The sequence below is a fragment of the Hyla sarda genome, chromosome 5, assembly GCF_029499605.1.
Source record: "Hyla sarda isolate aHylSar1 chromosome 5, aHylSar1.hap1, whole genome shotgun sequence".
In the NCBI taxonomy this organism is placed as follows: Eukaryota; Metazoa; Chordata; class Amphibia; order Anura; family Hylidae; genus Hyla; species Hyla sarda.
This window is the reverse complement of record NC_079193.1, coordinates 225,560,701-225,586,012: the sequence shown is the minus strand read 5'-3', so window position 1 is coordinate 225,586,012 and position 25,312 is coordinate 225,560,701. Positions and strand designations below refer to the sequence as shown.

Genomic DNA, 25,312 nt, shown 5'->3' with positions numbered 1-25,312 from the left:
TCCTCTGCCTGTCCCCGAACAGCCTTGGTCTCTGATTGGTATGGATTTTATTACTGATTTACCCCCTTCCCGTGGCAACACCGTTATTTGGGTGGTCGTTGATCGATTCTCCAAAATGGCACATTTCATCCCTCTTCCTGGTCTTCCTTCTGCGCCTCAGTTGGCTAAACAATTTTTTGTACACATTTTTCGTCTTCACGGGTTGCCTACGCAGATTGTCTCGGATAGAGGGGTCCAATTCGTGTCTAAATTCTGGAGGGCTCTCTGTAAACAACTCAAGATTAAATTAAATTTTTCCTCTGCATATCATCCCCAGTCCAATGGACAAGTAGAAAGAATTAACCAGATCCTGGGTGATTATTTGCGACATTTTGTTTCCTCCCGCCAGGATGACTGGGCAGATCTCCTTCCATGGGCCGAATTCTCGTATAACTTCAGGGTCTCTGAATCTTCCTCCAAATCCCCATTTTTCGTGGTGTACGGCCGTCACCCTCTTCCCCCCCTCCCTACCCCCTTGCCCTCTGGTCTGCCCGCTGTGGATGAAATTTCTCGTGACCTTTCCATTATATGGAGAGAGACCCAAAATTCTCTCTTACAGGCTTCTTCACGCATGAAGAGGTTCGCGGATAAGAAAAGAAGAGCTCCCCCCGTTTTTTCCCCTGGAGACAAGGTATGGCTCTCCGCTAAATATGTCCGCTTCCGTGTCCCTAGCTACAAGTTGGGACCACGCTATCTTGGTCCTTTCAAAATTTTGTGTCAAATTAATCCTGTCTCTTATAAACTTCTTCTTCCTCCTTCTCTTCGTATCCCTAATGCCTTTCACGTCTCTCTTCTCAAACCACTCGTCCTCAACCGTTTTTCTCCCAAATCTGTTCCTCCCACTCCTGTTTCCGGCTCCTCGGACGTCTTCTCGGTCAAGGAAATTTTGGCTGCCAAAAAGGTCAGAGGGAAAAATTTTTTTTTAGTAGACTGGGAGGGTTGTGGTCCTGAAGAGAGATCCTGGGAACCTGAGGACAACATCCTTGACAAAAGTCTGCTCCTCAGGTTCTCAGGCTCCAAGAAGAGGGGGAGACCCAAGGGGGGGGGTACTGTTACGCCGAGCGCTCCGGGTCCCCGCTCCTCCCCGGAGCGCTCGCTTCACTCCCTCCGCTGCAGCGCTCCGGTCACGTCCTCTGACCCGGGGCGCTGCGATCCCGCTGCCAGCCGGGATGCGATTCGCGATGCGGGTAGCGCCCGCTCGCGATGCGCACCCCGGCTCCCCTACCTGACTCGCTCCCCGTCTGTTCTGTCCCGGCGCGCGCGGCCCCGCTCCCTAGGGCGCGCGCGCGCCGGGTCTCTGCGATTTAAAGGGCCACTGCGCCGCTGATTGGCGCAGTGGTTCCAATTAGGGTTTTCACCTGTGCACTTCCCTATATTACCTCACTTCCCTTGCACTCCCTTGCCGGATCTTGTTGCCTTAGTGCCAGTGAAAGCGTTCCTTGTGTGTTCCTTGCCTGTGTTTCCAGACCTTCTGCCGTTGCCCCTGACTACGATCCTTGCTGCCTGCCCCGACCTTCTGCTACGTCCGACCTTGCTTCTGCCTACTCCCTTGTACCGCGCCTATCTTCAGCAGCCAGAGAGGTGAGCCGTTGCTAGTGGATACGACCTGGTCACTACCGCCGCAGCAAGACCATCCCGCTTTGCGGCGGGCTCTGGTGAAAACCAGTAGTGGCTTAGAACCGGTCCACTAGCACGGTCCACGCCAATCCCTCTCTGGCACAGAGGGTCCACTACCTGCCAGCCGGCATCGTGACACGTACTAATTTGGTTAAAAAGTTTGTGATTTTTTTTAAGCGCAACAATAATATAAAAGTATATAATAATGGGTATCATTTTAATCGTATTGACCCTCAGAATAAAGAACACATGTCATGTTTACCATAAATTGTACGGCGTGAAAACAAAACCTTCCAAAATTAGCAAAATTGCGTTTTTCGTTTTAATTTCCCCACAAAAATAGTGTTTTTTGGTTGCGCCATACATTTTATGATATAATGAGTGATGTCATTACAAAGCACAACTGGTCGCGCAAAAAACAAGCCCTCATACTAGTCTGTGGATGAAAATATAAAAGAGTTATGATTTTTAGAAGGCGAGGAGGAAAAAATGAAAACGTAAAAATTAAATTGTCTGAGTCCTTAAGGCCAAAATGGGCTGAGTCCTTAAGGGGTTAAGGACTGAGCCCTTTTTGGCAATTCTGACCACTGTCATTTTATGCATTAATAACTCTGGAATGCTTTTACCGATTATTCTGATTCAGAGATTTTTTTTTTTCACGACATATTCTTCTTTAACACAGTGGTAAATTTTCGTCATTACTTGCATCCTTTCTTGGCTAAAAATCCCCAAATTTCATGAAAATTTTTAAAATTTAGCATTTTTCTAACTTTGAAACTCTCTGCTTGTAAGGAAAATGGATATTCCAAATAAATTATATATTGATTCACATATACAATATGTCTACTTTATGTTTTCATCATAAAATTTACATGTTTTTACTTTTGGAAGACATCAGAGGGCTTCAAAGTTCAGCAGCAATTTTCAAATTTTTCACCAAATTTTCAAAATCTGAATTTTTCAGGCACCAGTTCAGTTTTGAAGTGGATTTGAGGGGTCTTCATATTAGAAATACCCCATAAATTACCCCATTATAAAAACTGCACCCCCAAAGTATTTAAAATGACATTCAGAAAGTGTGTTAACCCTTTAGGTGTTTCACAGGAATAGCAACAAAGTGAAGGAGAAAATTCAAAATCTTTTACACTCGCATGTTCTTGTAGACCCAGTTTTTGAAATTTTACAAGGGGTAAAAGGAGAAAAAGCCCCCGAAAATTTGTAACCCAATTTCTATTGAGTAAAGAAATACCTCATATGTGGAAGTCAAGTGCTCTGTGGATGCACTACAAGGCTCACAATGGAAGGGCCAACAATGGCATTTTGGAGAGTGAGTTTTTCTGAAATGGTTTTTGGGGGGCATGTCACATTTAGGAAGCCCCTACGGTGCCAGAACAGCAAAAAACACCAACATGGCATACCATTTTGGAAACTACACCCCTCAAGGAACGTAACAAGGAGTCCAGTGAGCCTTAACACCCCACAGGTGTTTGATGACTTTTCGTTAAATTCGGATGTGTAAATTAATTATCTTTTTTCACTAAAAAGCTGGTTTTCCCCCAAATTATACATTTTTACAAGGGGTTATCGGAGAAAATGCCCCCCAAAATTTGTAACCCCATCTCTTCTGAGTATGGAAATAACCCATGTGTGGATGTCAACTGCACTGCGGGCACACTACAATGCTCAGAAGAGAAGAAGTCACATTTGGCTTTTGGAAAGCAAATTTAGCTGAAATGGTTTTTGGGGGGCATGCACTAACAGACCATGCATACTGAGAGTTGTTGTTATGCAACAGCTGGAGACACACTGGTTGGGATTGGGAAACACTGTGTTAGGTAATAGACTACCGCAGTGTTTCCTCACCACTGTCTGTTTCCTAACTCAGTGTTTCCCAACCCATGTGCCTCCAGCTGTTGCAAAACTACAACTCCCAGCATGCCCAAACAGCCGAAGGGCATGTTGGGAGTTGAAGTTATGCAACAACTGGAGAACAGTTTGGAGACCACTGTGTAGTAGTCTCCAAACTGTAGCCCTCCAGATGTTGCAAGACTTCAACTCCAAGCATGCCCAGACTGCCCAGGCATGCTGGGAGTTGTAGTTCGGCAACATCTGAAGGGCCAGATGTAGCCAAACTACAACTCCCAGCATGGCTGGACAGTCTCGGCATGCTTTGAATTGACATCTGGAGCGCTACAGTTTGGACACCACTGTATAGTGGTCTCCAAACTGTGCCCATCCAGATGTTGTAAAACTACAACTCCCAGCATGCTGAGACTGTCCAAGCATGCTGGGAGTTGTAGTTCTTACAATCATAAGTGTGGGGGCTCACTGTGCATGGGGTAAACGTGGTCACCTGAGTGCTCTGTACTCAGAAAAATGCATTCAATAGAAAAAAGGGGGTGAAACACACGTTTCAAATGCTGCTTAAATTTTCTTTATATATGTATTCAGCAGATATACAGTTTTCAACATTAGAATATTCACCCATGTGCACAAAAGTAATAAATCAGCAGTGTCCAGCGAGAGACATGTATCAGCTCATCAGGTTTTCTTTAGTTATATAACCTGTATACGGCCATCTCCTACACCAGCAGGTGTGTAAGTCCATGCAACGTTTGAAACGTGTGTTACACTCCCTTTTTTCTAGGGAGTTGTAGTTCTGCAACATCTGAAGGGGCAGATATTACAGAACTACAACTCCCAGCATGCCTGGACAGTCTGAGTATGCTGAGAGTTGTAGTTTTGCAACATCTGGATGGGCACAGTTTGGAGACCACTATACAGTGGTGTCCAAACTGTAGCTCTCCAGATGTCAATTCAAAGCACAGTGGAAGGACAGTGGTCTCCAAACTGTGGCCCTCCAGGTGTTGCAAAACTACAACTCCCAGCATGCCCAGACAGCCAAAGGCTGTCTGGGCATGCTGGGAGTTGACTTAAGTTTTGAAACTCCTAGATACAGCAGTGAAGATCACTTTACGGCGATCTTCACAGCTGTATCTGGGAAACCGCCGCCGCCTCCACTTGCCTGCGCCTCCTGTCAGCAGCCGGTCCCTGGTCCCCTGTCGCCGTGTGAGCCCAGGTAACTGGCGCCAGTGGTCCCAGCAAAGGCCCCACACATCGCCCCCATCCTCCCCCGCTCTGCCCCGACATCCAGGGGCGGGCAGAGCGTGGGAAATGAACGCCCCCGCCCTCGCCCTGCCATTCGCCCATTGGCCGCATCGGCCAATCGCAGGGGATAGGAGGAGGTTGCACCCTGCCACCTTGCTCCTATCCTTTAGGATGATCGGGCTGTCTCTGATCAGAGACCCAATCAGCCCGGAATAGCCACAAATCGCCGATATGAATTGGTCTCAGGACCCCCCCTCGCCCAGGCTTTTGCAAGGGATGTCTGCTGAATGATTTTACGCCCTTGGTCCTTAAAGAGGCACTGTCATTGTTAAAAACTTTTCATATTGCAGGACTCATTATAATATGACATTTCACAATATACACCTGTTAAAAAAAAAAAAAAATTCACCTGAAATTCAAGCTCAAAATAGCCACCACTAGGGGTCGCCTGTCTTTTAGCCAGACAGACTAGTCTAGATTTTACAGCATACTGGATACCGGCCGTAAAGCATACCTCTATCCAGTATAGGAGATTTCTATTGTGTATGCAAAACTACAGATAAAGGATGTGTGGACATGCTGGTGTTACGCCGAGCGCTCCGGGTCCCCGCTCCTCCCCGGAGCGCTCGCAACATCCTCGCTACGGCAGCGCCTCGGTCAGATCCACTGACCGGGTGCGCTGCGATACCGCCCCCAGCCGGGATGCGATTCGCGATGCGGGTGGCGCCCGCTCGCGATGCGCACCCCGGCTTCCGTACCTGACTCGCTCTCCCTCGGTCCTGTCCCGGCGCGCGCGGCCCCGCTCCCTAGGGCGCGCGCGCGCCGGGTCTCTGCGATTTAAAGGGCCACTGCGCCACTGATTGGCGCAGTGGTTCCAATTAGTGTCTTCACCTGTGCACTCCCTATGTATACCTCACTTCCCCTGCACTCCCTCGCCGGATCTTGTTGCCCTTGTGCCTAGTGAAAGCGTTCCCTTGTGTGTTCTTAGCCTGTGTTCCAGACCTCCTGCCGTTGCCCCTGACTACGATCCTTGCTGCCTGCCCCGACCTTCTGCTACGTCCGACCTTGCTTTTGTCTACTCCCTTGTACCGCGCCTATCTTCAGCAGTCAGAGAGGTTGAGCCGTTGCTAGTGGATACGACCTGGTTACTATCGCCGCAGCAAGACCATCCCGCTTTGCGGCGGGCTCTGGTGAACACCAGTAGTAACTTAGAACCGGTCCACTAGCACGGTCCACGCCAATCCCTCTCTGGCACAGAGGATCCACCTCCTGCCAGCCGGCATCGTGACAGCTGGGAGCTGTAGTTTTACAACAGCTGGAGGCAACACTGCTCTAACACAGTTATTTACAAACACTGCAGCTTCAGTTGTTACTAAACTACAACTCCCAGCATGCTGAAATAGTCAAAGCTTTCTCGGACTCCTGAATGACAAAGAAGTTGATCAGACATTCAGGAGTCTGTGAAAGATGAATGACACACATAGTGACAGCTATGCTGATTAGCATCCAGCTTTACTAGGAGTAGATAAACAGATAGAACATGTATTCATAAAAATGCTGTACTTTTATCTAGAAAATCCTTGCACTAATTTTATAAAGATCTATTCTTATATTTATACATTGTATCCTGTGATGAATTCACCATAATATCTTCTGATTACTGCAGGCAAGCTCCAAGCATCTTCCTCTGTGTAACATGTACAGCATGAAACCAGAGAGGAAAGGGTTACAGAGTAGAGAGTACTGATTGGCTGACTGCCCAGGCTTGCTCCTGTGAGGGAGAGAGACAGACACGCCCCCTCCAGCCTGCACAATGAAAAAGTAACTCACCAGCAGATAAATGCTTATATCTCTGGATATATAGGTCTGAGACACATAAAAATTATATGCACATGATCAGGATTGGGTCCTGAGTAACATATCACTTTTTTTCTTTTTTTTGCACTATGATAGGTATGCTTTAAGTATCCATACGCCCGTGGTCCCCAACAGGTTAAGGACTTTGAAAGGGGGCATATGGATACGCCCGGCGTCCTTAAGGGGTTAAACAACACAATGTAACTCCAAGTCAATCACACTTCTGTGAAATGAGACTCAGGAAGCAACTCAGGAAGCAACACTGATTGACAATCAATTTTACATGCTGTTGTGCAAATGGAACAGACAACAGGTGGAAATTATAGGCAATTAGCAAGCCACCCCCATTAAAGGAGTGGTTCTGCAGGTGGTGACCCCAGACCACTTCTCAGTTCTTATGCTTCCTGGCTGATGTTTTGGTCACTTTTGAATGCTGGCGGTGCTTTCACTTTAGTGGTAGCATTAGACGGAGTCTACAACCCACACAAGTGGCTCAGGTACTGCAGCTCATCCAGGATGGCACATCAATGCAAGCTGTGGCAAGATGGTTTTCTGTGTCTGTCAGCATAGTGTCTAGAGCATGGAGGCACTACCAGGAGACAGGCCAGTACATCAGGAGACGTGGAGGAGGCCGTAGGAAGGCAACAACCCAACAGCAAGACCTCTACCTCCGCCTTGTGCTTACAGCCCAACACCATGCAGGACATTTGACATTTGCCAGGGAACACCAAGATTGGCAAATTCACTACTGGCACCCTGTTCTCTTCACAGATGAAAGCAGGTTCACACTGAGCACATGTGACAGACGTGACAGAGTCTGGAGATGCCGTGGAGAATGTTCTGTTGCCTGCAACATCCTCCAGCATGACCGGTTTGGCAGTGGGTCAGTAATGGTGTGGGGTGGCATTTCTTTGGGGGGGCCGCACAGCCCTCCATGTGCTTGCCAGAGGTAGCCTGACTGCCATTAGGTACTGAGATGAGATCCTCAGACCCCTTGTGAGACCACATGCGGGTGCGGTTGGCCCTGGGTTCCTCCAAATGCAAGACAATGCTAGACCTCATGTGGCTGGAGTGTGTCAGCAGTTCCTGCAAGAAGAAGGCATTGATGCTATGGACTGGCCCGCCCGTTGCCCAGAGCTGAATCAGATTGAGCACATCTGGGACATCATGTCTCGCTCCATCCACCAACAGACTGTCCACAGACTGTCCAGGAGTTGGCGGAGGCTTTAGTCCAGGTCTGGGAGGACATCCCTCAGGAGACTGGAAAGGGCATAGGGGCACGTGGAGGCCACACACACTACTGAGCCTCATTTTGACTTGTTTTAAGGACATTACATGAAAGTTGGATCAGCCTGTAGTGTGGTTTTCCATTTTGATTTTGAGTGTGACTCCATATCCAGACCTCCATGGGTTGATAAATTTGATTTTCATTGATAATTTTTGTGTGATTTTGTTGTCAGCACATTCAACTATGTGAAGAAAGAAGTATTTCATATGATTAGTACATTTGTTCAGATCTAGGATGTGTTATCTTAGTGTTCCCTTAATTTTTTTTTGAGCAGTGTATATATATATATATATATAGTAAGCTTCACGTAAGGAAGCTACTGTGACATCACAAGTGAAATTCCTACAGACAAGCTGCTGTATCTTTACAACTGAGTTTCCCTCTACAAAGCTGCAATTACATCCCTTTTATGCTATCGTTCATTCATGTCAGCGTATTCCAACCAGGGTGTCTCCAGCTGTTGCAAACTACAACTCCCAGCATGCCCAGACAGCCTTGGGTGACTTCAGCCTTTGAAAACTACAACTCCCAGCAGTTTTGCAACTGCTGGAGGCAACCTGGTTGAAATACACTGATTCAGGTAAACTGCTGTGTCTTCACAAGTGGGTTTTCCTCAGTTAAGCTGTTATAACATCAGAAGTGACCTTCACTCTGGTAAGCTGCCGTGACATCACAAGAGTGTTTCAGTCAGGTAACCTGCTGTGATGTCATAAGTGGTGTTCATTCGGGTAAGTTATAACAAAATCATGAAAATGTTTTACTTACATTTTCAGCTGTGATATTCCAACAAATTTAGTCACTGTCCCTTTAGTACTGACTTCTGTACTGACATCTTAAGAATCCTGAAATGTCTCCTGCAGATTAGTGTTGAGCGGCATAGGCCATATTCAAATTCGCGATATTTTGCAAATATATGGACGAATATTCGTCATATATTCGCTAAATTCGCATATTCACGTTTTTTTTCGCATATGCGAAAATTCGCATATGTGAAAATGTATGAACATACCAGTGTTACTTGATAGAAGCAGCAGAAGGGAGGGATCAATATTCGCGAATATTCCCCCAGCGGTCTCACACAGTAGTATTAGAGCCTTATTTAGACCACACAAGCTGGAAGCAGAGAGGAATGATCCCAGTGATGTGTACTGTGGAAAAAAAAAAAAAAGCAAATATTTGTATTTTCGAATATATAGTGCTATATTCGCTGATATTCGCAAATTCCCGAATATGCGATATTCGCGAATAAAATTTGAATTGCGAATATTCGCGAGCAGCACTACTGCAGATGTATGTGCCTGTGTAAGGGCCGGTTCACACTACGTTTGTAGTGTACGGGTGCTGGATCCGGTTGGGAGGAGCGAAACCGGCAGCTCCCGGATCCCAGCCGGATCCAGCCCGAACCTCATTCATTTCAATGGCCCACCGGTCGGCTCATTTTTGCCCCGTATACAGTTCTCTAACCGGACCTAAAGCCGTGGTATACCACTAGAACAGGTTTAGGTCCTCCCATTTCTCCAGGAGAAGAGGTGGGAGCAGGGAATTTCTCCTGAAATTATTGGTCAGGAGCTGACATGTGACCAATGACTTTTCAGCAGTATCGTCAGTGCAAGACATTTAAGCAATATACACGATTCTCCAGTACCACCCTGAAGAACACTATATATATATATATATATATATATATATATATTTATACAGATAGGTAGATATATGTATATACAGTGATCTCTCAACTTACAATGGCCTCAACATACAATAGTTTCAACATACAATGGTCTTTTCTGGACCATCGTAAGTTGAAACCAGACTCAACATACAATGTACAGACAGTCCAGATCTGTGAAACGTGTCAATGGCCGGAAGAACCGACCAATCAAAATGGGCATTCACTGGAAAAACCCCTGTATTACTGAAGCGTATGCACTGACTGGTGTCTGGTAGCGCCCCATACAGTGCAGAGTGGTTTTACATGTTCTGTACACTTTACCTGTACCAGGGTTAGCTGCTCCTTTGGACACCAGGTGAGGGCGACTCCGTTACTTTTTTACTTACAGGACCCTGTCCTCTACATAGACCAGTGTTTCCAAAGCAGGGTGGCCCCAGCTGTTGCAAAACTACAACTCCCAGCATGCCCGGACAGCCTTTGGCTGTCCGGGCATGCTGGGAGTTGTAGTTTTGCAACAGCTGGAGGCTCCCTGCTTGGGAAACACTGACATAAACAGTGATTACAGATCCCAGCAGCTCTTTCTTACCTTTATATGTAAGGACTAGCTTTATCTATATTAGTTATCTACTTATTTTTCTTTAATCCTCACTTTTTCCTATTTTTTGGATGACATTTTGGTGCCTTTAGAACCAATTACCAGGTTTCCATAGAGTTCTGGTCTCAACATACAATGGTTTCAACATACAATGGTCGTCCTGGAACCAATTAATATTGTAACTTGAGGGACCACTCACGTAGCTGAGTACATCCCTCAGCAATTCCAGCTGCTTCTCACCAGAGAGCTGTCAGGTGGCTGAGATACTAAAGGTTTGCAGAATAAACAGTATCTCACCTAAATGAGTATACCCTCACATTTTTTGAAAATATTTTACTACACCTTTTCATGTGACAACACTAAAGTAAAGACGCTCTGCAACAATGTAGAGTAGTGAGGGTACAGCCTGTATAACAGTGTTTAATGTTGTGTCCTCTAAAAATACCTCAACACGGCCTTTAATGTCTAAGACCGCCTTTACATATGTCCGGCATCAGTTGTCAGTTCCCTCCGGCGCTGTAAAAGCTTTGCCAGAAGGAACATGAAGCCAGAACCGATCCCATTTGAATGGGACTGTTCACAATCATCCGGCATCTCAGTTTAGACGCTGGATGATTGGACTCGCCGGACCGGCTCAGACAGAGTAATCTTGCTGCGTTCTCCCATCCAGCGATCACAAACAATGGACGGCGGATGATGCACAACTGATGCACTTTTGGCATCAGTTGGTGCATCAATTGTGGCAATTTTCATCCAGTTAAGGCTGGGTTCACACTACGTTTTGTCCCATACGGGAGCGCATACGGCAGGGGGGAGCTAAAAGCTTGCGCTCCCGTATGTCACCGTATGCGCTCCCGTATGTCATTCATTTCAATGAGCCGACCGGAGTGAAACGTTCGGTCCAGTCGGCTCATTTTTGCGCCGCATGCGCTTTTACAACCGGACCTAAAACCGTGGTTGACCACAGTTTTAGGTCCGGTGGTAAAAGCGCATACGGCGCAAAAATGAGCCGACCGGACCGAACGTTTCACTCCGGTCGGCTCATTGAAATGAATGACATACGGGAGCGCATACGGTGACATACGGGAGCGCGAGCTTTTAGCTCCCCCCTGCCGTATGCGCTCCCGTATGGGACAAAACGTAGTGTGAACCCAGCCTAAGCCGGATATGCTTAACCAGTTCATCACCTTTACCCTCAGCTTCTTCAGCAAGGCAGCAATCATCTTGGAGATGTGTTTGGGTTCGTTATAATGTAGGAATACTTGGGTGGCATTTATCATTTTCTTTAGAGCTGTTTTTGTGTGTAGATTTGTCTCTATTTAGGCGCAGTGCTGCGTCTCAGGCTATTTTTTGCGCCTTTTCGATTTACACCTTTTTTTTTTAAAGAGAGTACAGGCCAGATGTTAAGGGTTAGTCTTGTGCAGTGGTAATGAATTTATCAACTGCGACTTTCGCTAAAAAGTTGCAAAACCCCCCCAATAAGGTGCAATTCTACACCAGCCCAGACCTAGCGTAGCTTCTCGGTGTATGTGAAGAGTGAAATTTCAGAAAATGTGTATCCTCCACAAAATTTATCACATGCCCTGTGACCATGTAATAAATTTGTCGGAGTCAAGCAAAAAAAAATAAGCAAAAAAAAAAAAAGAACTAAAAATATTAACTAAATCACATACACATCTTATTAAATGCCCCCCACTGTCCTGCGGCCCAGTCTCTGAAGGCAGGGCATCATGTTCTGCTTCAGTATGTCACAGTACATGTTGGCATTCATGGTTTCCTCAATGAACTGTAGCCCCCAGTACCAGAAGCACTCATGCATCCCCAGACCATGATATTCTCACCACCATGCTTGGCTGTAGGCAATAAACACTTGTCTTTGTACTCCCCACCTGGTTACTGCCACACTTGACACCTTTTAAAAAAAAACTACATTTCTCTTGGTCTCATGTAGGGTTGCCATCTTTCTTGCCCAAAAATACCTGCCATTCTAATTTGCATAATTAATTATATATGCGTGACATCACATTAATCCCCCCACTGATCCCCCTGTACCATAATCATTCCAGTTGATTGCCCCGTGCCATACTCTTTTACTCATTTCAACTGACCCCCCCCCCTCTGAACCCCATATCATAACCATTCCAACTGATCCCCCCCCCCCCCCCCTTTCCGTGCCATACTCTCATACTCTTTCGCAGGGCCAGGGTAGTGGGGCACTGATTTCCTTGTGCCATCACCATTCCAATTCAAACCCCCCGCCCCCACCCTAGTCATCCTCTTTTGCAGGGCCAGGGTAGTGGGGCTAAGGGCGCATCATTTAATTCTGTCCACAGTGGCCAGGGTCTGTTTTCTAAAAAATTTTTGCTTTTGCATATTTTCTCTACAAAATTACCGACAGAGGCATTAAAATACCGGCGACATCGTCAGTCCTAACTCCGTCCCGCCTCCTGCCTCGGACCAATTGTCGTCACTCTTCAGCTATAACTCTGTCCCCTGTCAGGCGAAACTCCCTAATCCAAAACGCCATCATCCCTAAGACGATTCTCCCCCTTAGACGAAACTTCCTGCCACATAGCAGAGCTGACGCTGCACAGCATGTATAGCAGAGTTGAAACTGTGAAACTTGCACGTGTACTACAGACACTACGGGGGAGACTTATCAAAGACTGTTTTTTCCCATATAAAATTGTTGCACAGAAAGTCACAGTCTAAATATGTGCGACTTTTTCTCGACTTTTCTTTAGAGGATTTTTAGTCCATGATGCATTCTAGTCTATTTTAGACAGAAAGATGCTTTGGTGTTGAATTTATCAATAGTGACTTTTCGACGAAAATTTGCATTGTGCAAAAGTACGCTGAAATGTCAGACCATGCTGGAGCAGGTTTAAATACAGTCTAAACCGTAGATCCCGAAGTCCGTGCACAGAATTTATCAAGAGCCGGCCTTACGCTCTGTAGATTGGTCTATATTGATGCGGGGAATAAACAGCTTTGATAAATCCTACAGAGTCTGTATATCAGAGCCGACACTGAATAGCATGTACAGAAGAACACATAGAGCAGAGAGCCGACAGGAAGGTTTTTTGTCTGAGGGATGACGGAGTTTCGGCTGACGGAGTTTCAGATGACGGAGGAGGGAGTTGCGGCTGAGATTGGTCCAAGGGAGGAGGCGGGACACTGTTTTACCTGATGCTGGATGGTGTTACAGCTGATGTCCTGATGTCCTAAAATGGACACCGTAATGCTGTGCCAGTAAAATACCATCTGGAAGGAAACCCTAGTCTCATCAGACCACAGGACATGGTGCCAGTAATTTATGTCCTTAGTCTTCAGAAAGCTATTTGCAAGCTTTCCTGTGCATCCTTTTTAGAAGAGAGCTCCTTCTGTGATGACAGCCATGCAGATCAATTTGATGCAGTGGATGTATGGTCTAAGCACTGACAGGCTGTGATTTGATGTTGTTTATGTGAATAAGTCAGTGTTTCCTAATCAGGGTGCCTCCAGCTGTTGCAAAACTACAACTCCCAGCATGCCCGGACAGCCTTTGGCTGTCCGGGCATGCTGGGAGTTGAAGTTTTCAAAGGCTGAAGGCACCCAAGGCTGTATGGGCATGCTGGGAGTTGTAATTTTGCAACAGCTAAAGGCACCCAAGGCTGTCTGTGCATGCTGAGAGTTGTAGCTTTCAAAGGCTTAAGGCACCCAAGGCTGTCTGGGCATGCTGGGAGTTGTAATTTTCAAAGGCTGAAGGCACCCAAGGCTGTCTGGGCATGCTGGGAGTTGTAGTTTTCAAAGGCTGAAGGCACCCAAGGCTGTATGGGCATGCTGGGAGTTGTAATTTTTCAACAGCTAAAGGCACCCAAGGCTGTCTGGGCATGTTGAGAGTTGTAGTTTTAAAAGGCTGAAGGCACCCAAGGCTGTCTGGGCTTGCTGGGAGTTGTGTTTTTCAAAGGCTGAAGGCACCCAAGGCTGTATGGGCATGCTGGGAGTTGTAGTTTTCAAAGGCTGAAGGCACCCAAGGCTGTATGGGCATGCTGAGAGTTGTAGCTTTCAAAGGCTGAAGGCACCCAAGGCTGTCTGGGCATGCTGGGAGTTGTAATTTTGAAACAGCTAAAGGCACCCAAGGCTGTCTGGGCATGCTGGGAGTTGTAATTTTGCAACAGCTAAAGGCACCCAAGGCTGTCTGTGCATGCTGAGAGTTGTAGCTTTCAAAGGCTTAAGGCACCCAAGGCTGTCTGTGCATGCTGAGAGTTGTAGCTTTCAAAGGCTTAAGGCACCCAGGGCTGTCTGGGCATGCTGGGAGTTGTAATTTTCAAAGGCTGAAGGCACCCAAGGCTGTCTGGGCATGCTGGGAGTTGTAGTTTTCAAAGGCTGAAGGCACCCAAGGCTGTATGGGCATGCTGGGAGTTGTAATTTTTCAACAGCTAAAGGCACCCAAGGCTGTCTGGGCATGTTGAGAGTTGTAGTTTTAAAAGGCTGAAGGCACCCAAGGCTGTCTGGGCATGCTGGGAGTTGTGGTTTTCAAAGGCTGAAGGCACCCAAGGCTGTATGGGCATGCTGGGAGTTGTAGTTTTCAAAGGCTGAAGGCACCCAAGGCTGTATGGGCATGCTGAGAGTTGTAGCTTTCAAAGGCTGAAGGCACCCAAGGCTGTCTGGGCATGCTGGGAGTTGTAATTTTGCAACAGCTAAGGCACCCCAGGCTGTCTGTGCATGCTGAGAGTTGTAGCTTTCAAAGGCTTAAGGCACCCAAGGCTGTCTGGGCATGCTGGGAGTTGTAATTTTCAAAGGCTGAAGGCACCCAAGGCTGTCTGGGCATGCTGGGAGTTGTAGTTTTCAAAGGCTGAAGGCACCCAAGGCTGTATGGGCATGCTGGGAGTTGAAGTTTTCAAAGGCTGAAGGCACCCAAGGCTGTATGGGCATGCTGGGAGTTGTAATTTTGCAACAGCTAAAGGCACCCAAGGCTGTCTGGGCATGCTGGGAGTTGTAATTTTGCAACAGCTAAAGGCACCCAAGGCTGTCTGTGCATGCTGAGAGTTGTAGCTTTCAAAGGCTTAAGGCACCCAAGGCTGTCTGTGCATGCTGAGAGTTGTAGCTTTCAAAGGCTTAAGGCACCCAGGGCTGTCTGGGCATGCTGGGAGTTGTAATTTTCAAAGGCTGAAGGCACCCAAGGCTGTCTGGGCATGCTGGGAGTTGTAGTTTTCAAAGGCTGAAGGCACCCAAGGCTGTATGGGCATGCTGGGAGTTGTAATTTTTCAACAGCTAAAGGCACCCATGGCTGTCTGGGCATGTTGAGAGTTGTAGTTTTAAAAGGCTGAAGGCACCTAAGGCTGTCTGGGCATGCTGGGAGTTGTAGTTTTCAAAGGATGAAGGCACCCAAGGCTGTCTGGGCATGCTGGGAGTTGTATTTTTCAAAGGCTGAAGGCACCCAAGCCTGTCTGGGCATGCTGGGAGTTGTAGTTTTCAAAGGCTGAAGGCACCCAAGCCTGTCTGGGCATGCTGGGAGTTGTAGTTTTCAAAGGCTGAAGGCACCCAAGGCTGTATGGGCATGCTGGGAGTTGTAATTTTTCAACAGCTAAAGGCACCCAAGCCTGTCTGGGCATGCTGGGAGTTGTAGTTTTCAAAGGTTGAAGGCACCCAAGGCTGTCTGGGCATGCTGGGAGTTGTATTTTTCAAAGGCTGAAGGCACCCAAGCCTGTCTGGGCATGCTGGGAGTTGTAGTTTTCAAAGGCTGAAGGCACCCAAGCCTGTCTGGGCATGCTGGGAGTTGTAGTTTTCAAAGGCTGAAGGCACCCAAGGCTGTATGGGCATGCTGGGAGTTGTAATTTTTCAACAGCTAAAGGCACCCAAGCCTGTCTGGGCATGCTGGGAGTTGTAGTTTTCAAAGGTTGAAGGCACCCAAGGCTGTCTGGGCATGCTGGGAGTTGTGGTTTTAAAAGGCTGAAGGCACCCAAGGCTGTATGGGCATGCTGTGAGTTGTAGTTTTCAAAGGCTGAAGGCACCCAAGGCTGTATGGGCATGCTGAGAGTTGTAGCTTTCAAAGGCTGAAGGCACCCAAGGCTGTCTGGGCATGCTGGGAGTTGTAATTTTTCAACAGCTAAAGGCACCCAAGGCTGTCTGGGCATGCTGGGAGTTGTAGTTTTCAAAGGTTGAAGGCACCCAAGGCTGTCTGGGCATGCTGGGAGTTGTGGTTTTCAAAGGCTGAAGGCACCCAAGGCTGTATGGGCATGCTGGGAGTTGTAGTTTTCAAAGGCTGAAGGCACCCAAGGCTGTATGGGCATGCTGAGAGTTGTAGCTTTCAAAGGCTGAAGGCACCCAAGGCTGTCTGGGCATGCTGGGAGTTGTAATTTTGCAACAGCTAAGGCACCCAAGGCTGTCTGTGCATGCTGGGAGTTGTAGTTTTCAAAGGCTGAAGGCACCCAAGGCTGTCTGGGCATGCTGGGAGTTGTATTTTTCAAAGGCTGAAGGCACCCAAGCCTGTCTGGGCATGCTGGGAGTTGTAATTTTCAAAGGCTGAAGGCACCCAAGCCTGTCTGGGCATGCTGGGAGTTGTAGTTTTCAAAGGCTGAAGGCACCCAAGGCTGTATGGGCATGCTGGGAGTTGTAATTTTTCAACATCTAAAGGCACCCAAGGCTGTTTGGGCATGCTGGGAGTTGTAGTTTTCAAAGGTTGAAGGCACCCAAGGCTGTCTGGGCATGCTGGGAGTTGTGGTTTTCAAAGGCTGAAGGCACCCAAGGCTGTATTGGCATGCTGGGAGTTGTAGTTTTCAAAGGCTGAAGGCACCCAAGGCTGTATGGGCATGCTGAGAGTTGTAGTTTTGCAACAGCTGGAGGCACCCTGGTTAGGAAGCATTGGAATAATAGTGATTTATTACAACTTTTGGGAATCTCACTAAACAGGACTACTGAGGAGCAGGGGCATCAAAAACGATCATATTTATAACACCTTTCCACGGGTTCTGCTGTCCTCTAGCGTCCCTAGCGCGGCAACTACATCTCTCAAAATGAAAACAGCAAGCGCAGGGTGGGCGTGGCGAGCGGCTGTTCCGGCCCCGCCCTCTCCTTGTGACCATGACGCTATGAGGTATCGGCGCTGGATGGTGCGGTGGTCGCGTAGTTGGCGCACGTCCCCTGTCGCTGCTGCACGATGTTTGAGAACCTGAGGGAGCGGCTGCTCACAGTGCAGCAGGACCTGACCAGCGGGTAATGTGTGAACCGGAGGCTGAGGCGGCTGTCACTGGCGCCCGGTGCATCTCGGGACCGGGGGATGGATGACACTGCTGTCCGGAGGTCACGGGTTGTACTGTGGTGTCAGTGCAGGAGCCCGGGCTGTTCTAGGGAACCACAAGTTTATAAGAACAAAACCCTCCAAAAATGTAAATGCCCCCTGCTGTCCAGTGGAATCTGTGTTCTACATACTTTGTACTTGGGTTGTTTTGTTTTTATGTTTTTACTGTTTTCTATTTTCCTGTTGTGTGTGTTTGTGTGTGTTTGTGTGTGTTTGTGTGTGTTTTGTGTGTTTTATTTCCCTGTTGTGTTTTTTTTTTATTTTGAAGTAAAATTAGTAAGTCCCATATTGTATATAACTCAGTATATTTTGGTATTGAAGCGTACCTGTATATTATTGCAAGAAGGTGCGCGTGTTTGGTAGTTTATAAGAAACAAAATATATATTCATGCGTTGAGGCTATAGATAAGAAGCCCCGGACATAAGTGGGTTTCACATGGGCAGCTATGGGGACCTGGTCTGATGTCTGAGATTAGGCCAGGACTTGTATATTTTTATTCTTGCGGTTTTGATGTGTTTATCATGTGGTAATTGTTCTGAGGCTGCTAGGTCCAAAGGAAAGCTTGTGTCCAAAGGGTTTGAGAGGTGACTGGAGAACGCCCCCATCGTGACTTCCTCAGTCTGCAGTGGTGACATCACTTCGATATCTGTGGAGGTGCACGGGAAAGTATTGAGGACCTCCACAACTATCGTATTGACGTCACCACTTAGAGTCCAACACCACCGGACTATCCGCGGACTGAGGAAGTCCCGATCGAGACGCCACCGGCCGGGGTGTTCTCTGGTCACCTATCAAACCCTTTGGACACAAGCTTTCCTTTGTACCTAGCAGCCTCAGAACAATTACCGCATGATAAACGAATCAAAACCGCAAGTCTGAAAATATACATATATAAGAACAATATAACGGACACTGAAAATAGCAACTTGTATAATACATAGAACTCTGTTTCTTTCCAGCAAGCTTTCCATTTACAAACCTTTCAAAATCGTATCTCACCTGATTCGGGCCGGAGCCACGTGCACTACTATTCATTGTACATATAGGTACAGTCTTTTTTCAAATCATAATGGGGGAGATTCATCAAAACCTGTGCAGAGAAAAAGTTGACCAGTTGCCCATAGCAACCAATCAGCTTACTTGTTTCAACAAGGCCTCTGAAAAATGAGCGAAGCGATCTGATTGGTTGCTACAGGCAACTGGTCAACGTTCCCTCTGCACTGGTTTTGATAAATTGCCCACAATATCTTTATGTACATATGCAGATAATATTCATATAAGAGTGTACAATATCCCCTTAACGACGCAGGACGTAAATGTATGAGGTGGTACTTAACGCACCAGGATTTACATGTAGGTCCTATACATAACTGTGAGCATAGGAGCGATGCTCAAGTCATGCGCGGCAGTTCCTGGCTGCTGATAGCAGCCAGGGACCTGCCGGTAATGGCGGACATCCGCGATCGCGCGGATGTCCGCCATTAACCCCTCAGATGGCGTGATCAATACAGATCACGGCATCTGCAGCATCGCGGTCACTAAAATGGATGATCAGATCGCCCGCAGCGCTGCCGCGGCGAACCGATCAACCAGCACAGCAGACTGAGGTCCCCTCACCTGCCTCCGCTGCCTTTCACAGGTCTTCTGCTCTGATCTGCGATTGAGCAGACCATAGCAGAAGACGACCGATAATACTGATCAGTGCTATGTCCTATGCATAGCACTGAACAGTATTAGCAATCGAATGGTTGCTAGAAATAGTGCCCTATGGGGACTATTAAGTAAAAAAAAGTGTGAAAAAAACCCTTCCCAATAAAAATGTAAATTGTCCCATTTTCCCTTTTTCACCCCCAAAAAGTGTAAAAAAAAAAAAAAAAAAAAAAGAGAAAAATGTATATACATATTTGGTATTGCCGCGTGCGTAAATATCCGAACTATTAAAATAAAATTTTAATGATACCGTAGGGCTGGGTGGTATGTGCAAAAACGTGTATCACGGTATTTTTTTTAAGTGATGGCGGTTTCACGGTATTACACCCCCCCCCGCCCCCCCATGTGACCTGGGCGCCGCTTCTCTCCCAACACCCCCCCCCCCTCACAGTTAATTATCAACTGCGCTGTCCCCACATTATGTCACCCACAAGCGCTCCTATGAGTTGCGGGCCGCCAGCGCTAGAAATCTGTACTACAAATAACGTTTCCCAGGCTGCAAAAATAAAGAAAATAAACTTTAACAAACCTGCCTACGTTCCCCCGTTGCTCTGCTACCATCTTCACTGTCCTGCGCTGTGGTACTCTTGCAGTTTCCTTGGGACGGGAAAGTCACAGTCGCTGCGGCCAGTGATAGGCTGAGCACGCTGTCATGTATGCTCATTACAGGACAGTGGGCACAGCCTATCAGCGGCCGAGGCGGGACATCGCTGCGGCCGGTGATAGGCTGACGGCTCTGTGACGTTCCCATCCCCAGGACCGCAGCGGAGGGACCACATCGGAAGGTAAGTTAAAGTTTTTGTTTATTTTTGCAGCGTTATTTGTAGTACAGATTTCTAACGCTGGCGACCCGCAAATCGTATGAGGATGAGAAGAGGGGCGCACGCGGGTGACATGATGTGGGGACAGCGCAGCTGATAATTAATTGTGAGGGGGGGGGGGAAGCAGAATAGCGCTCGCGGGTCAAATATGATTAGTCCCCAGATGTGGGGACAGCATGCTGCGGCGGATAATTCACTCATTCAAGGGGGGGAGGAGCCCAACCGGTGTTGCGTTATGGGCAAAATTCATATCGTGAGGGGGGAAAAAAATCGGTATTCGGTATGAACCGGTATACCGCCCAACCCTATGATACCGTACGGTAAACGTAAAAAAAAAATCCAAAGTAGCTGCTTTTTTATAACCTTTTATTCACCAAAAAAATTATAAAAAATGTATTAAAAGTTTTATATTAGCAAATATGGTATCAATAAAAGTACAGATCACGGCGCAAAAAAAAGAGCCCTCATACCGCTGCTTATACAGAAAAATGAAAAAGTTATTGGTCTTCAAAATAGGGGGATTTTAAATGTAGTAATTTGGTTAAAGTTTGCTATATTTTTTTTTTTTATGCGCAACAGTAATAGAAAAGTATGTTATCATGGGTATCATTTTAATCGTATTGCCCCAAAGAATAAAGAACACGTCATTTGTACTGTAAATTGTACGAAACGAAACCTTCCAAAATTTTCAAAATTGCAGTTTTCTTTTTAACCCCTTAAGGACTCAGCCCATTTTGGCCTTAAGGACTCAGACAATTTAATTTTTACGTTTTCATTTTTTCCTCCTCGCCTTCTAAAAATCATAACTCTTTTATATTTTCATCCACAGACTAGTATGAGGGCTTGTTTTTTGCGCGACCAGTTGTCCTTTGTAATGACATCACTCATTATATCATAAAATGTATGACGCAACCAAAAAACACTATTTTTGTGGGGAAATTAAAAACGAAAAACGCAATTTTGCTAATTTTGGAAGGTTTTGTTTTCACGCCGTACAATTTCTGGTAAAAATGACGTGTGTTCTTTATTCTGAGGGTCAATACGATTAAAATGATACCCATTATTATATACTTTTATATTATTGTTGTGCTTAAAAAAAATCACAAACTTTTTAACCAAATTAGTACGTTTATAATCCCTTTATTTTGATGACCTATAACTTTTTTATTTTTCCGTATAAGCGGCGGTATGGGGGCTCATTTTTTGCACCATGATCTGTACTTTTTTTTGATACCACATTTGCATATAAAAAACTTTTAATACATTTTTTATAATTTTTTTTTTAATAAAATGTATTAAAAAAGTAGGAATTTTGGACTTTTTTAATTTTTTTTCGTTCACGCCGTTCACCGTACGGGATCATTAACATTTTATTTTAATAGTTCGGACATTTACGCACGCGGCGATACCAAATATGTCTATAAAAAATGTTTTTTACGCTTTTTGGGGGTAAAATAGGAAAAAACGGACGTTTTACTTTTTTATTGGGGGAGGGGATTTTTCACTTTTTTTTTACTTTTACTTTTACATTTTTTTACATTTTTTTTTACACTTGAATAGTCCCCATAGGGGACTATTCATAGCAATACCATGATTGCTAATACTGATCTGTTCTATGTATAGGACATAGAACAGATCAGTATTATCGGTCATCTCCTGCTCTGGTCTGCTCGATCACAGACCAGAGCAGAAGACGCCGGGAGCCGCACGGAGGAAGGTGAGGGGACCTCCGTGCGGCGTTATGAATGATCGGATCCCCGCAGCAGCGCTGCGGGCGATCCGATCGTTCATTTTAATCGCGAACTGCCGCAGATGCCGGGATCTGTATTGATCCCGGCACCTGAGGGGTTAATGGCGGACGCCCGCGAGATCGCGGGCGTCGGCCATTGCCGGCGGGTCCCTGGCTGCGATCAGCAGCCGGGATCAGCCGCGCATGACACGGGCATCGCTCCGATGCCCGCGGTTATGCTTAGGACGTAAATGTACGTCCTGGTGCGTTAAGTACCACCTCACCAGGACGTACATTTACGTCCTGCGTCCTTAAGGGGTTAATTTCCCCACACAAATGGTATTTTTTTGGTTGCGCCATACATTTTATGGTAAAGTTAGTGATGGCATTACAACAGACAACTGTCTGTGCAAAAAACAAGCCCTCATACTAGTCTGTGGATGAAAATATAAAAGTTAGGATTTTTTTTTGAAGGCGAGGAGGAAAAAACGAAAACATAAAATTTAAATTGTCTGAGTTCTTAAGGCCCAAATTGGCTCAGTCCTTAAGGGGATATATAATTGCTTAACGTATCATTTTATAAACTACCAAACACGCGGCACCTTCGTGCAATAATATACAAATACGCTTCAATACTAAAATATACTGAGTTATATACAAGTCCCATATAGCGCTTACTAATATTTATTTCTAATTGAGCACCCTCGCACTGTGTATGATATACGGGAACTCATACCTTTAGTATAGCAGCTGAATTGGGCACACCACTCATCCGGGACAGAGCGGAGTTCGCACCCGTGCACGGATGACTTGGGTGCCCTATACTTTGGATAAGGGAAAAGATCTTTTTCGGCCGAGTACCCCCATCAATTATTTTTGTGGAATTCCAGGGCAGGGTCAAATTGAAGTAATAAATTCAGCACAAATTCCATGTGGAATCCTCAAGACTGCAAAAAAATCCACTGCCAACTTGTCAGAATAGAATCTAAGCGGAAGCATGGAAATTCCACCATATGCCATTTATTTGTTAAAATATTACTCTTTATACTTTTATTTTTATTTATTTATTTATTTTTTTTACTTATTTTAGTTGTTCTTTTAAAGTTTTATCTAGTGATGCACCAAAAGAGAAATTTGGGACTGAAACTGAAAATTTAGGCTTTGCTTGGCCAAAAACCGAAAATGCATTGCCCTGCCCACTTTTTTAAATATTCATTTTGTAAAATTGTATTATCAGAATTTTTTTTGTTGAATTTGTGAATATAAGAAGTAATCTGAAATGAAAAACTCCATGCTGATGATAATAATAATAAAATAAACATCATGCCCGTAGACTAAACCGACCTCCCCCCCCTTATAAACTATGGGCCAATATGGGAAAAATGCAGTAAGCATTGCGTACTGGCCCTGCTTCAGATGTGCTGGTGTGGTGAGCCCAACTTTTAGCATTGGGGTTTGTTTTTGCGCACTGCACTGTATGGTTAAATGATAGGTTATCTTTCTTCTGTAGGTCAATGCAATTAAAATGATACCAAATATTTATATAGTTTTTCTAATATTGCTCTACGTTTATAAGAGAGAATAAGTAAGCTTTGTTATACTGGACTACTCCTTTAATCCACTGTAACCTGCTGCATGTTGTTACCTGTACTAATCTGCAGCAATTCAGTTCTCCACATAGACAGAAGCCAAGTGAATGAATCTTCTCCTTACAGACCTGTGAATCTGTAGGAGGTTTCCATTAGAATTTATTAGACCTCTTTGTAAACAGGATAATCTGGATGGATGAGCAGATTAGCATTTTATGCTGTAATGGTATTACACCGTGCAGATTATTTTATGTTCAGCTTCATACCTTTCTATTCTTGTATAAATAAAACAGCACGGAAATTGACCTACAGTGCAAATTTTTTAACTATTACTTGTCAATTTCTGTGTCAATCTACAAGAAATCTGCTGTTTGTGAGTGCTCATTTTCACCTTCTAAATGTCTCATCACTTTAGATACCTTAGCCACAATATCATTTCTGCTGGAATAACTCTGTTACTAGAATAGCTGATTTGATGATGTCTACTCTATAGTTATACAGTTGTACCTGAAGGAGACAGCAAAAAAAAAAAAAAATCATAAAAAGCCTAAAACAAATGCAGGCAGTGTAATGCCATGACACAATAAATTAATCAGATAGTCTTGGGCATTTCAGAGAAGTTGTATCTTAAAGGGATATTCCCGGATTTTCTTTTACTTGACTATGCTACAGGGGCTATAAAGTTAGTGTAGTCCATAATCTAATGTCTGTACCGGTGTGTGGAAAACCCCTTTAAAAATGCTGTTCTTCTCCCCTCCTGCACTGAGTGACGTGCCTCTCCTTATACACATATAGGGAAGGATGCAGCACTCAAGACTACTTACCTGGGTCCTAGCAGCATTTTTAAAGTGTACCTGTCATTTCAGGTGACTTTTCAGGATAAGTAGCCCTGTGTGTGTACATGAGGAGCAACACTACTTCTGCCCTTTATATAACTTGTATATGTTTTTTTGTTTTTTCCAGCACATTTTTAGATGGCTCTGTATATAGGCTCTAGTAAGGGCTACTGTCGAAGAGCTGTCTCGTGACTTCTTTAATATAATAAGTTTTAGGCATGACTACAACATTGTTCCCTTTGTCAGATCTTTCAATCACAAGGTCTTTCCTCTAGGCATTTCATAGCTTTTTAGTTCTGGTGTTAGATTAGGAGGAGCTTTGGAATATATTACAGCTTGATTTTCTTCAAGACTTATTCCGAGAAGATATCTAGACTACTTCATGCCTGGATGAGGTATAGGTGAGGTGGCTGATGTTTGGGAGGGAGGAAAGTGACCTCACACTTACAAACAAGGAATTATGGGATTTGTAGTTGAAGCCCCAGAGTCTGCCGGGTTACGACTACGGGGCTGGAGTATCTTGACGTCATAAATCCGCCCCCGTGTGACGTCACGGCCTTAAAAAAAAAAAACTTATAGCAGTCTTCTTTTCAGAAACAGGGTAAACGTGTTCCTTAGCATGTGTAACCATGATATTACTCCCAAAATATTTTTAGCCATATTCATATCAGAAATAGGTCAAGTGTGTTTCTTGGCATGTGTAGCCGTGATATTCCTCCCATAATCCCCATGTAAAAAATATTTATACCCATATTCTTATCAGAAATAGGTCAAACGTGTTCCTTAGCATGTATAACCATGATATTCCAACCATAATCCCTATGTAAAAAATATTTTAGCCATATTCATATCAGAAATAGGTCAGATGTTTTCCTTGGCATGTGTAACCATAATAGTCCACCTATAATCCCAATGTAAAAATTATTATACCCATATTCTTATCAGAAATAGGTCAAATGTGTTACTTAGCATGTGTAACCATGATCTTCCACCCATAATCCCCATGTAAAGAATATTTATAACCATATTCTTATCAGAAGTAGGTCAAATGTGTAACCATGATATTCCTCCCATAATTCCCATGTAAAAAAATATAAATATTCCAAGATGATTATAATCAAAACAGGTAAAATCAATAATCTAGCCCTATAAATGTTTTGACTCAGTTTTC

At 45.3% G+C, this 25,312-nt stretch overlaps 1 protein-coding gene across 1 annotated transcript in view; it reads left to right on the top strand.

The window, feature by feature from the left end:
• The first annotated feature begins 17,213 nt into the window (after positions 1 to 17,213).
• DTNBP1 (dystrobrevin binding protein 1) overlaps positions 17,214 to 25,312 on the top strand; it is a 122,206-nt gene continuing 114,107 nt past the window's right edge. Inside the window, exon 1 of the mRNA XM_056521217.1 lies at positions 17,214 to 17,370. Within this exon, the coding sequence (XP_056377192.1) occupies positions 17,315 to 17,370 (56 nt within the window). The 5' untranslated portion in view covers positions 17,214 to 17,314. The remainder of the gene's footprint in view (positions 17,371 to 25,312) is intronic.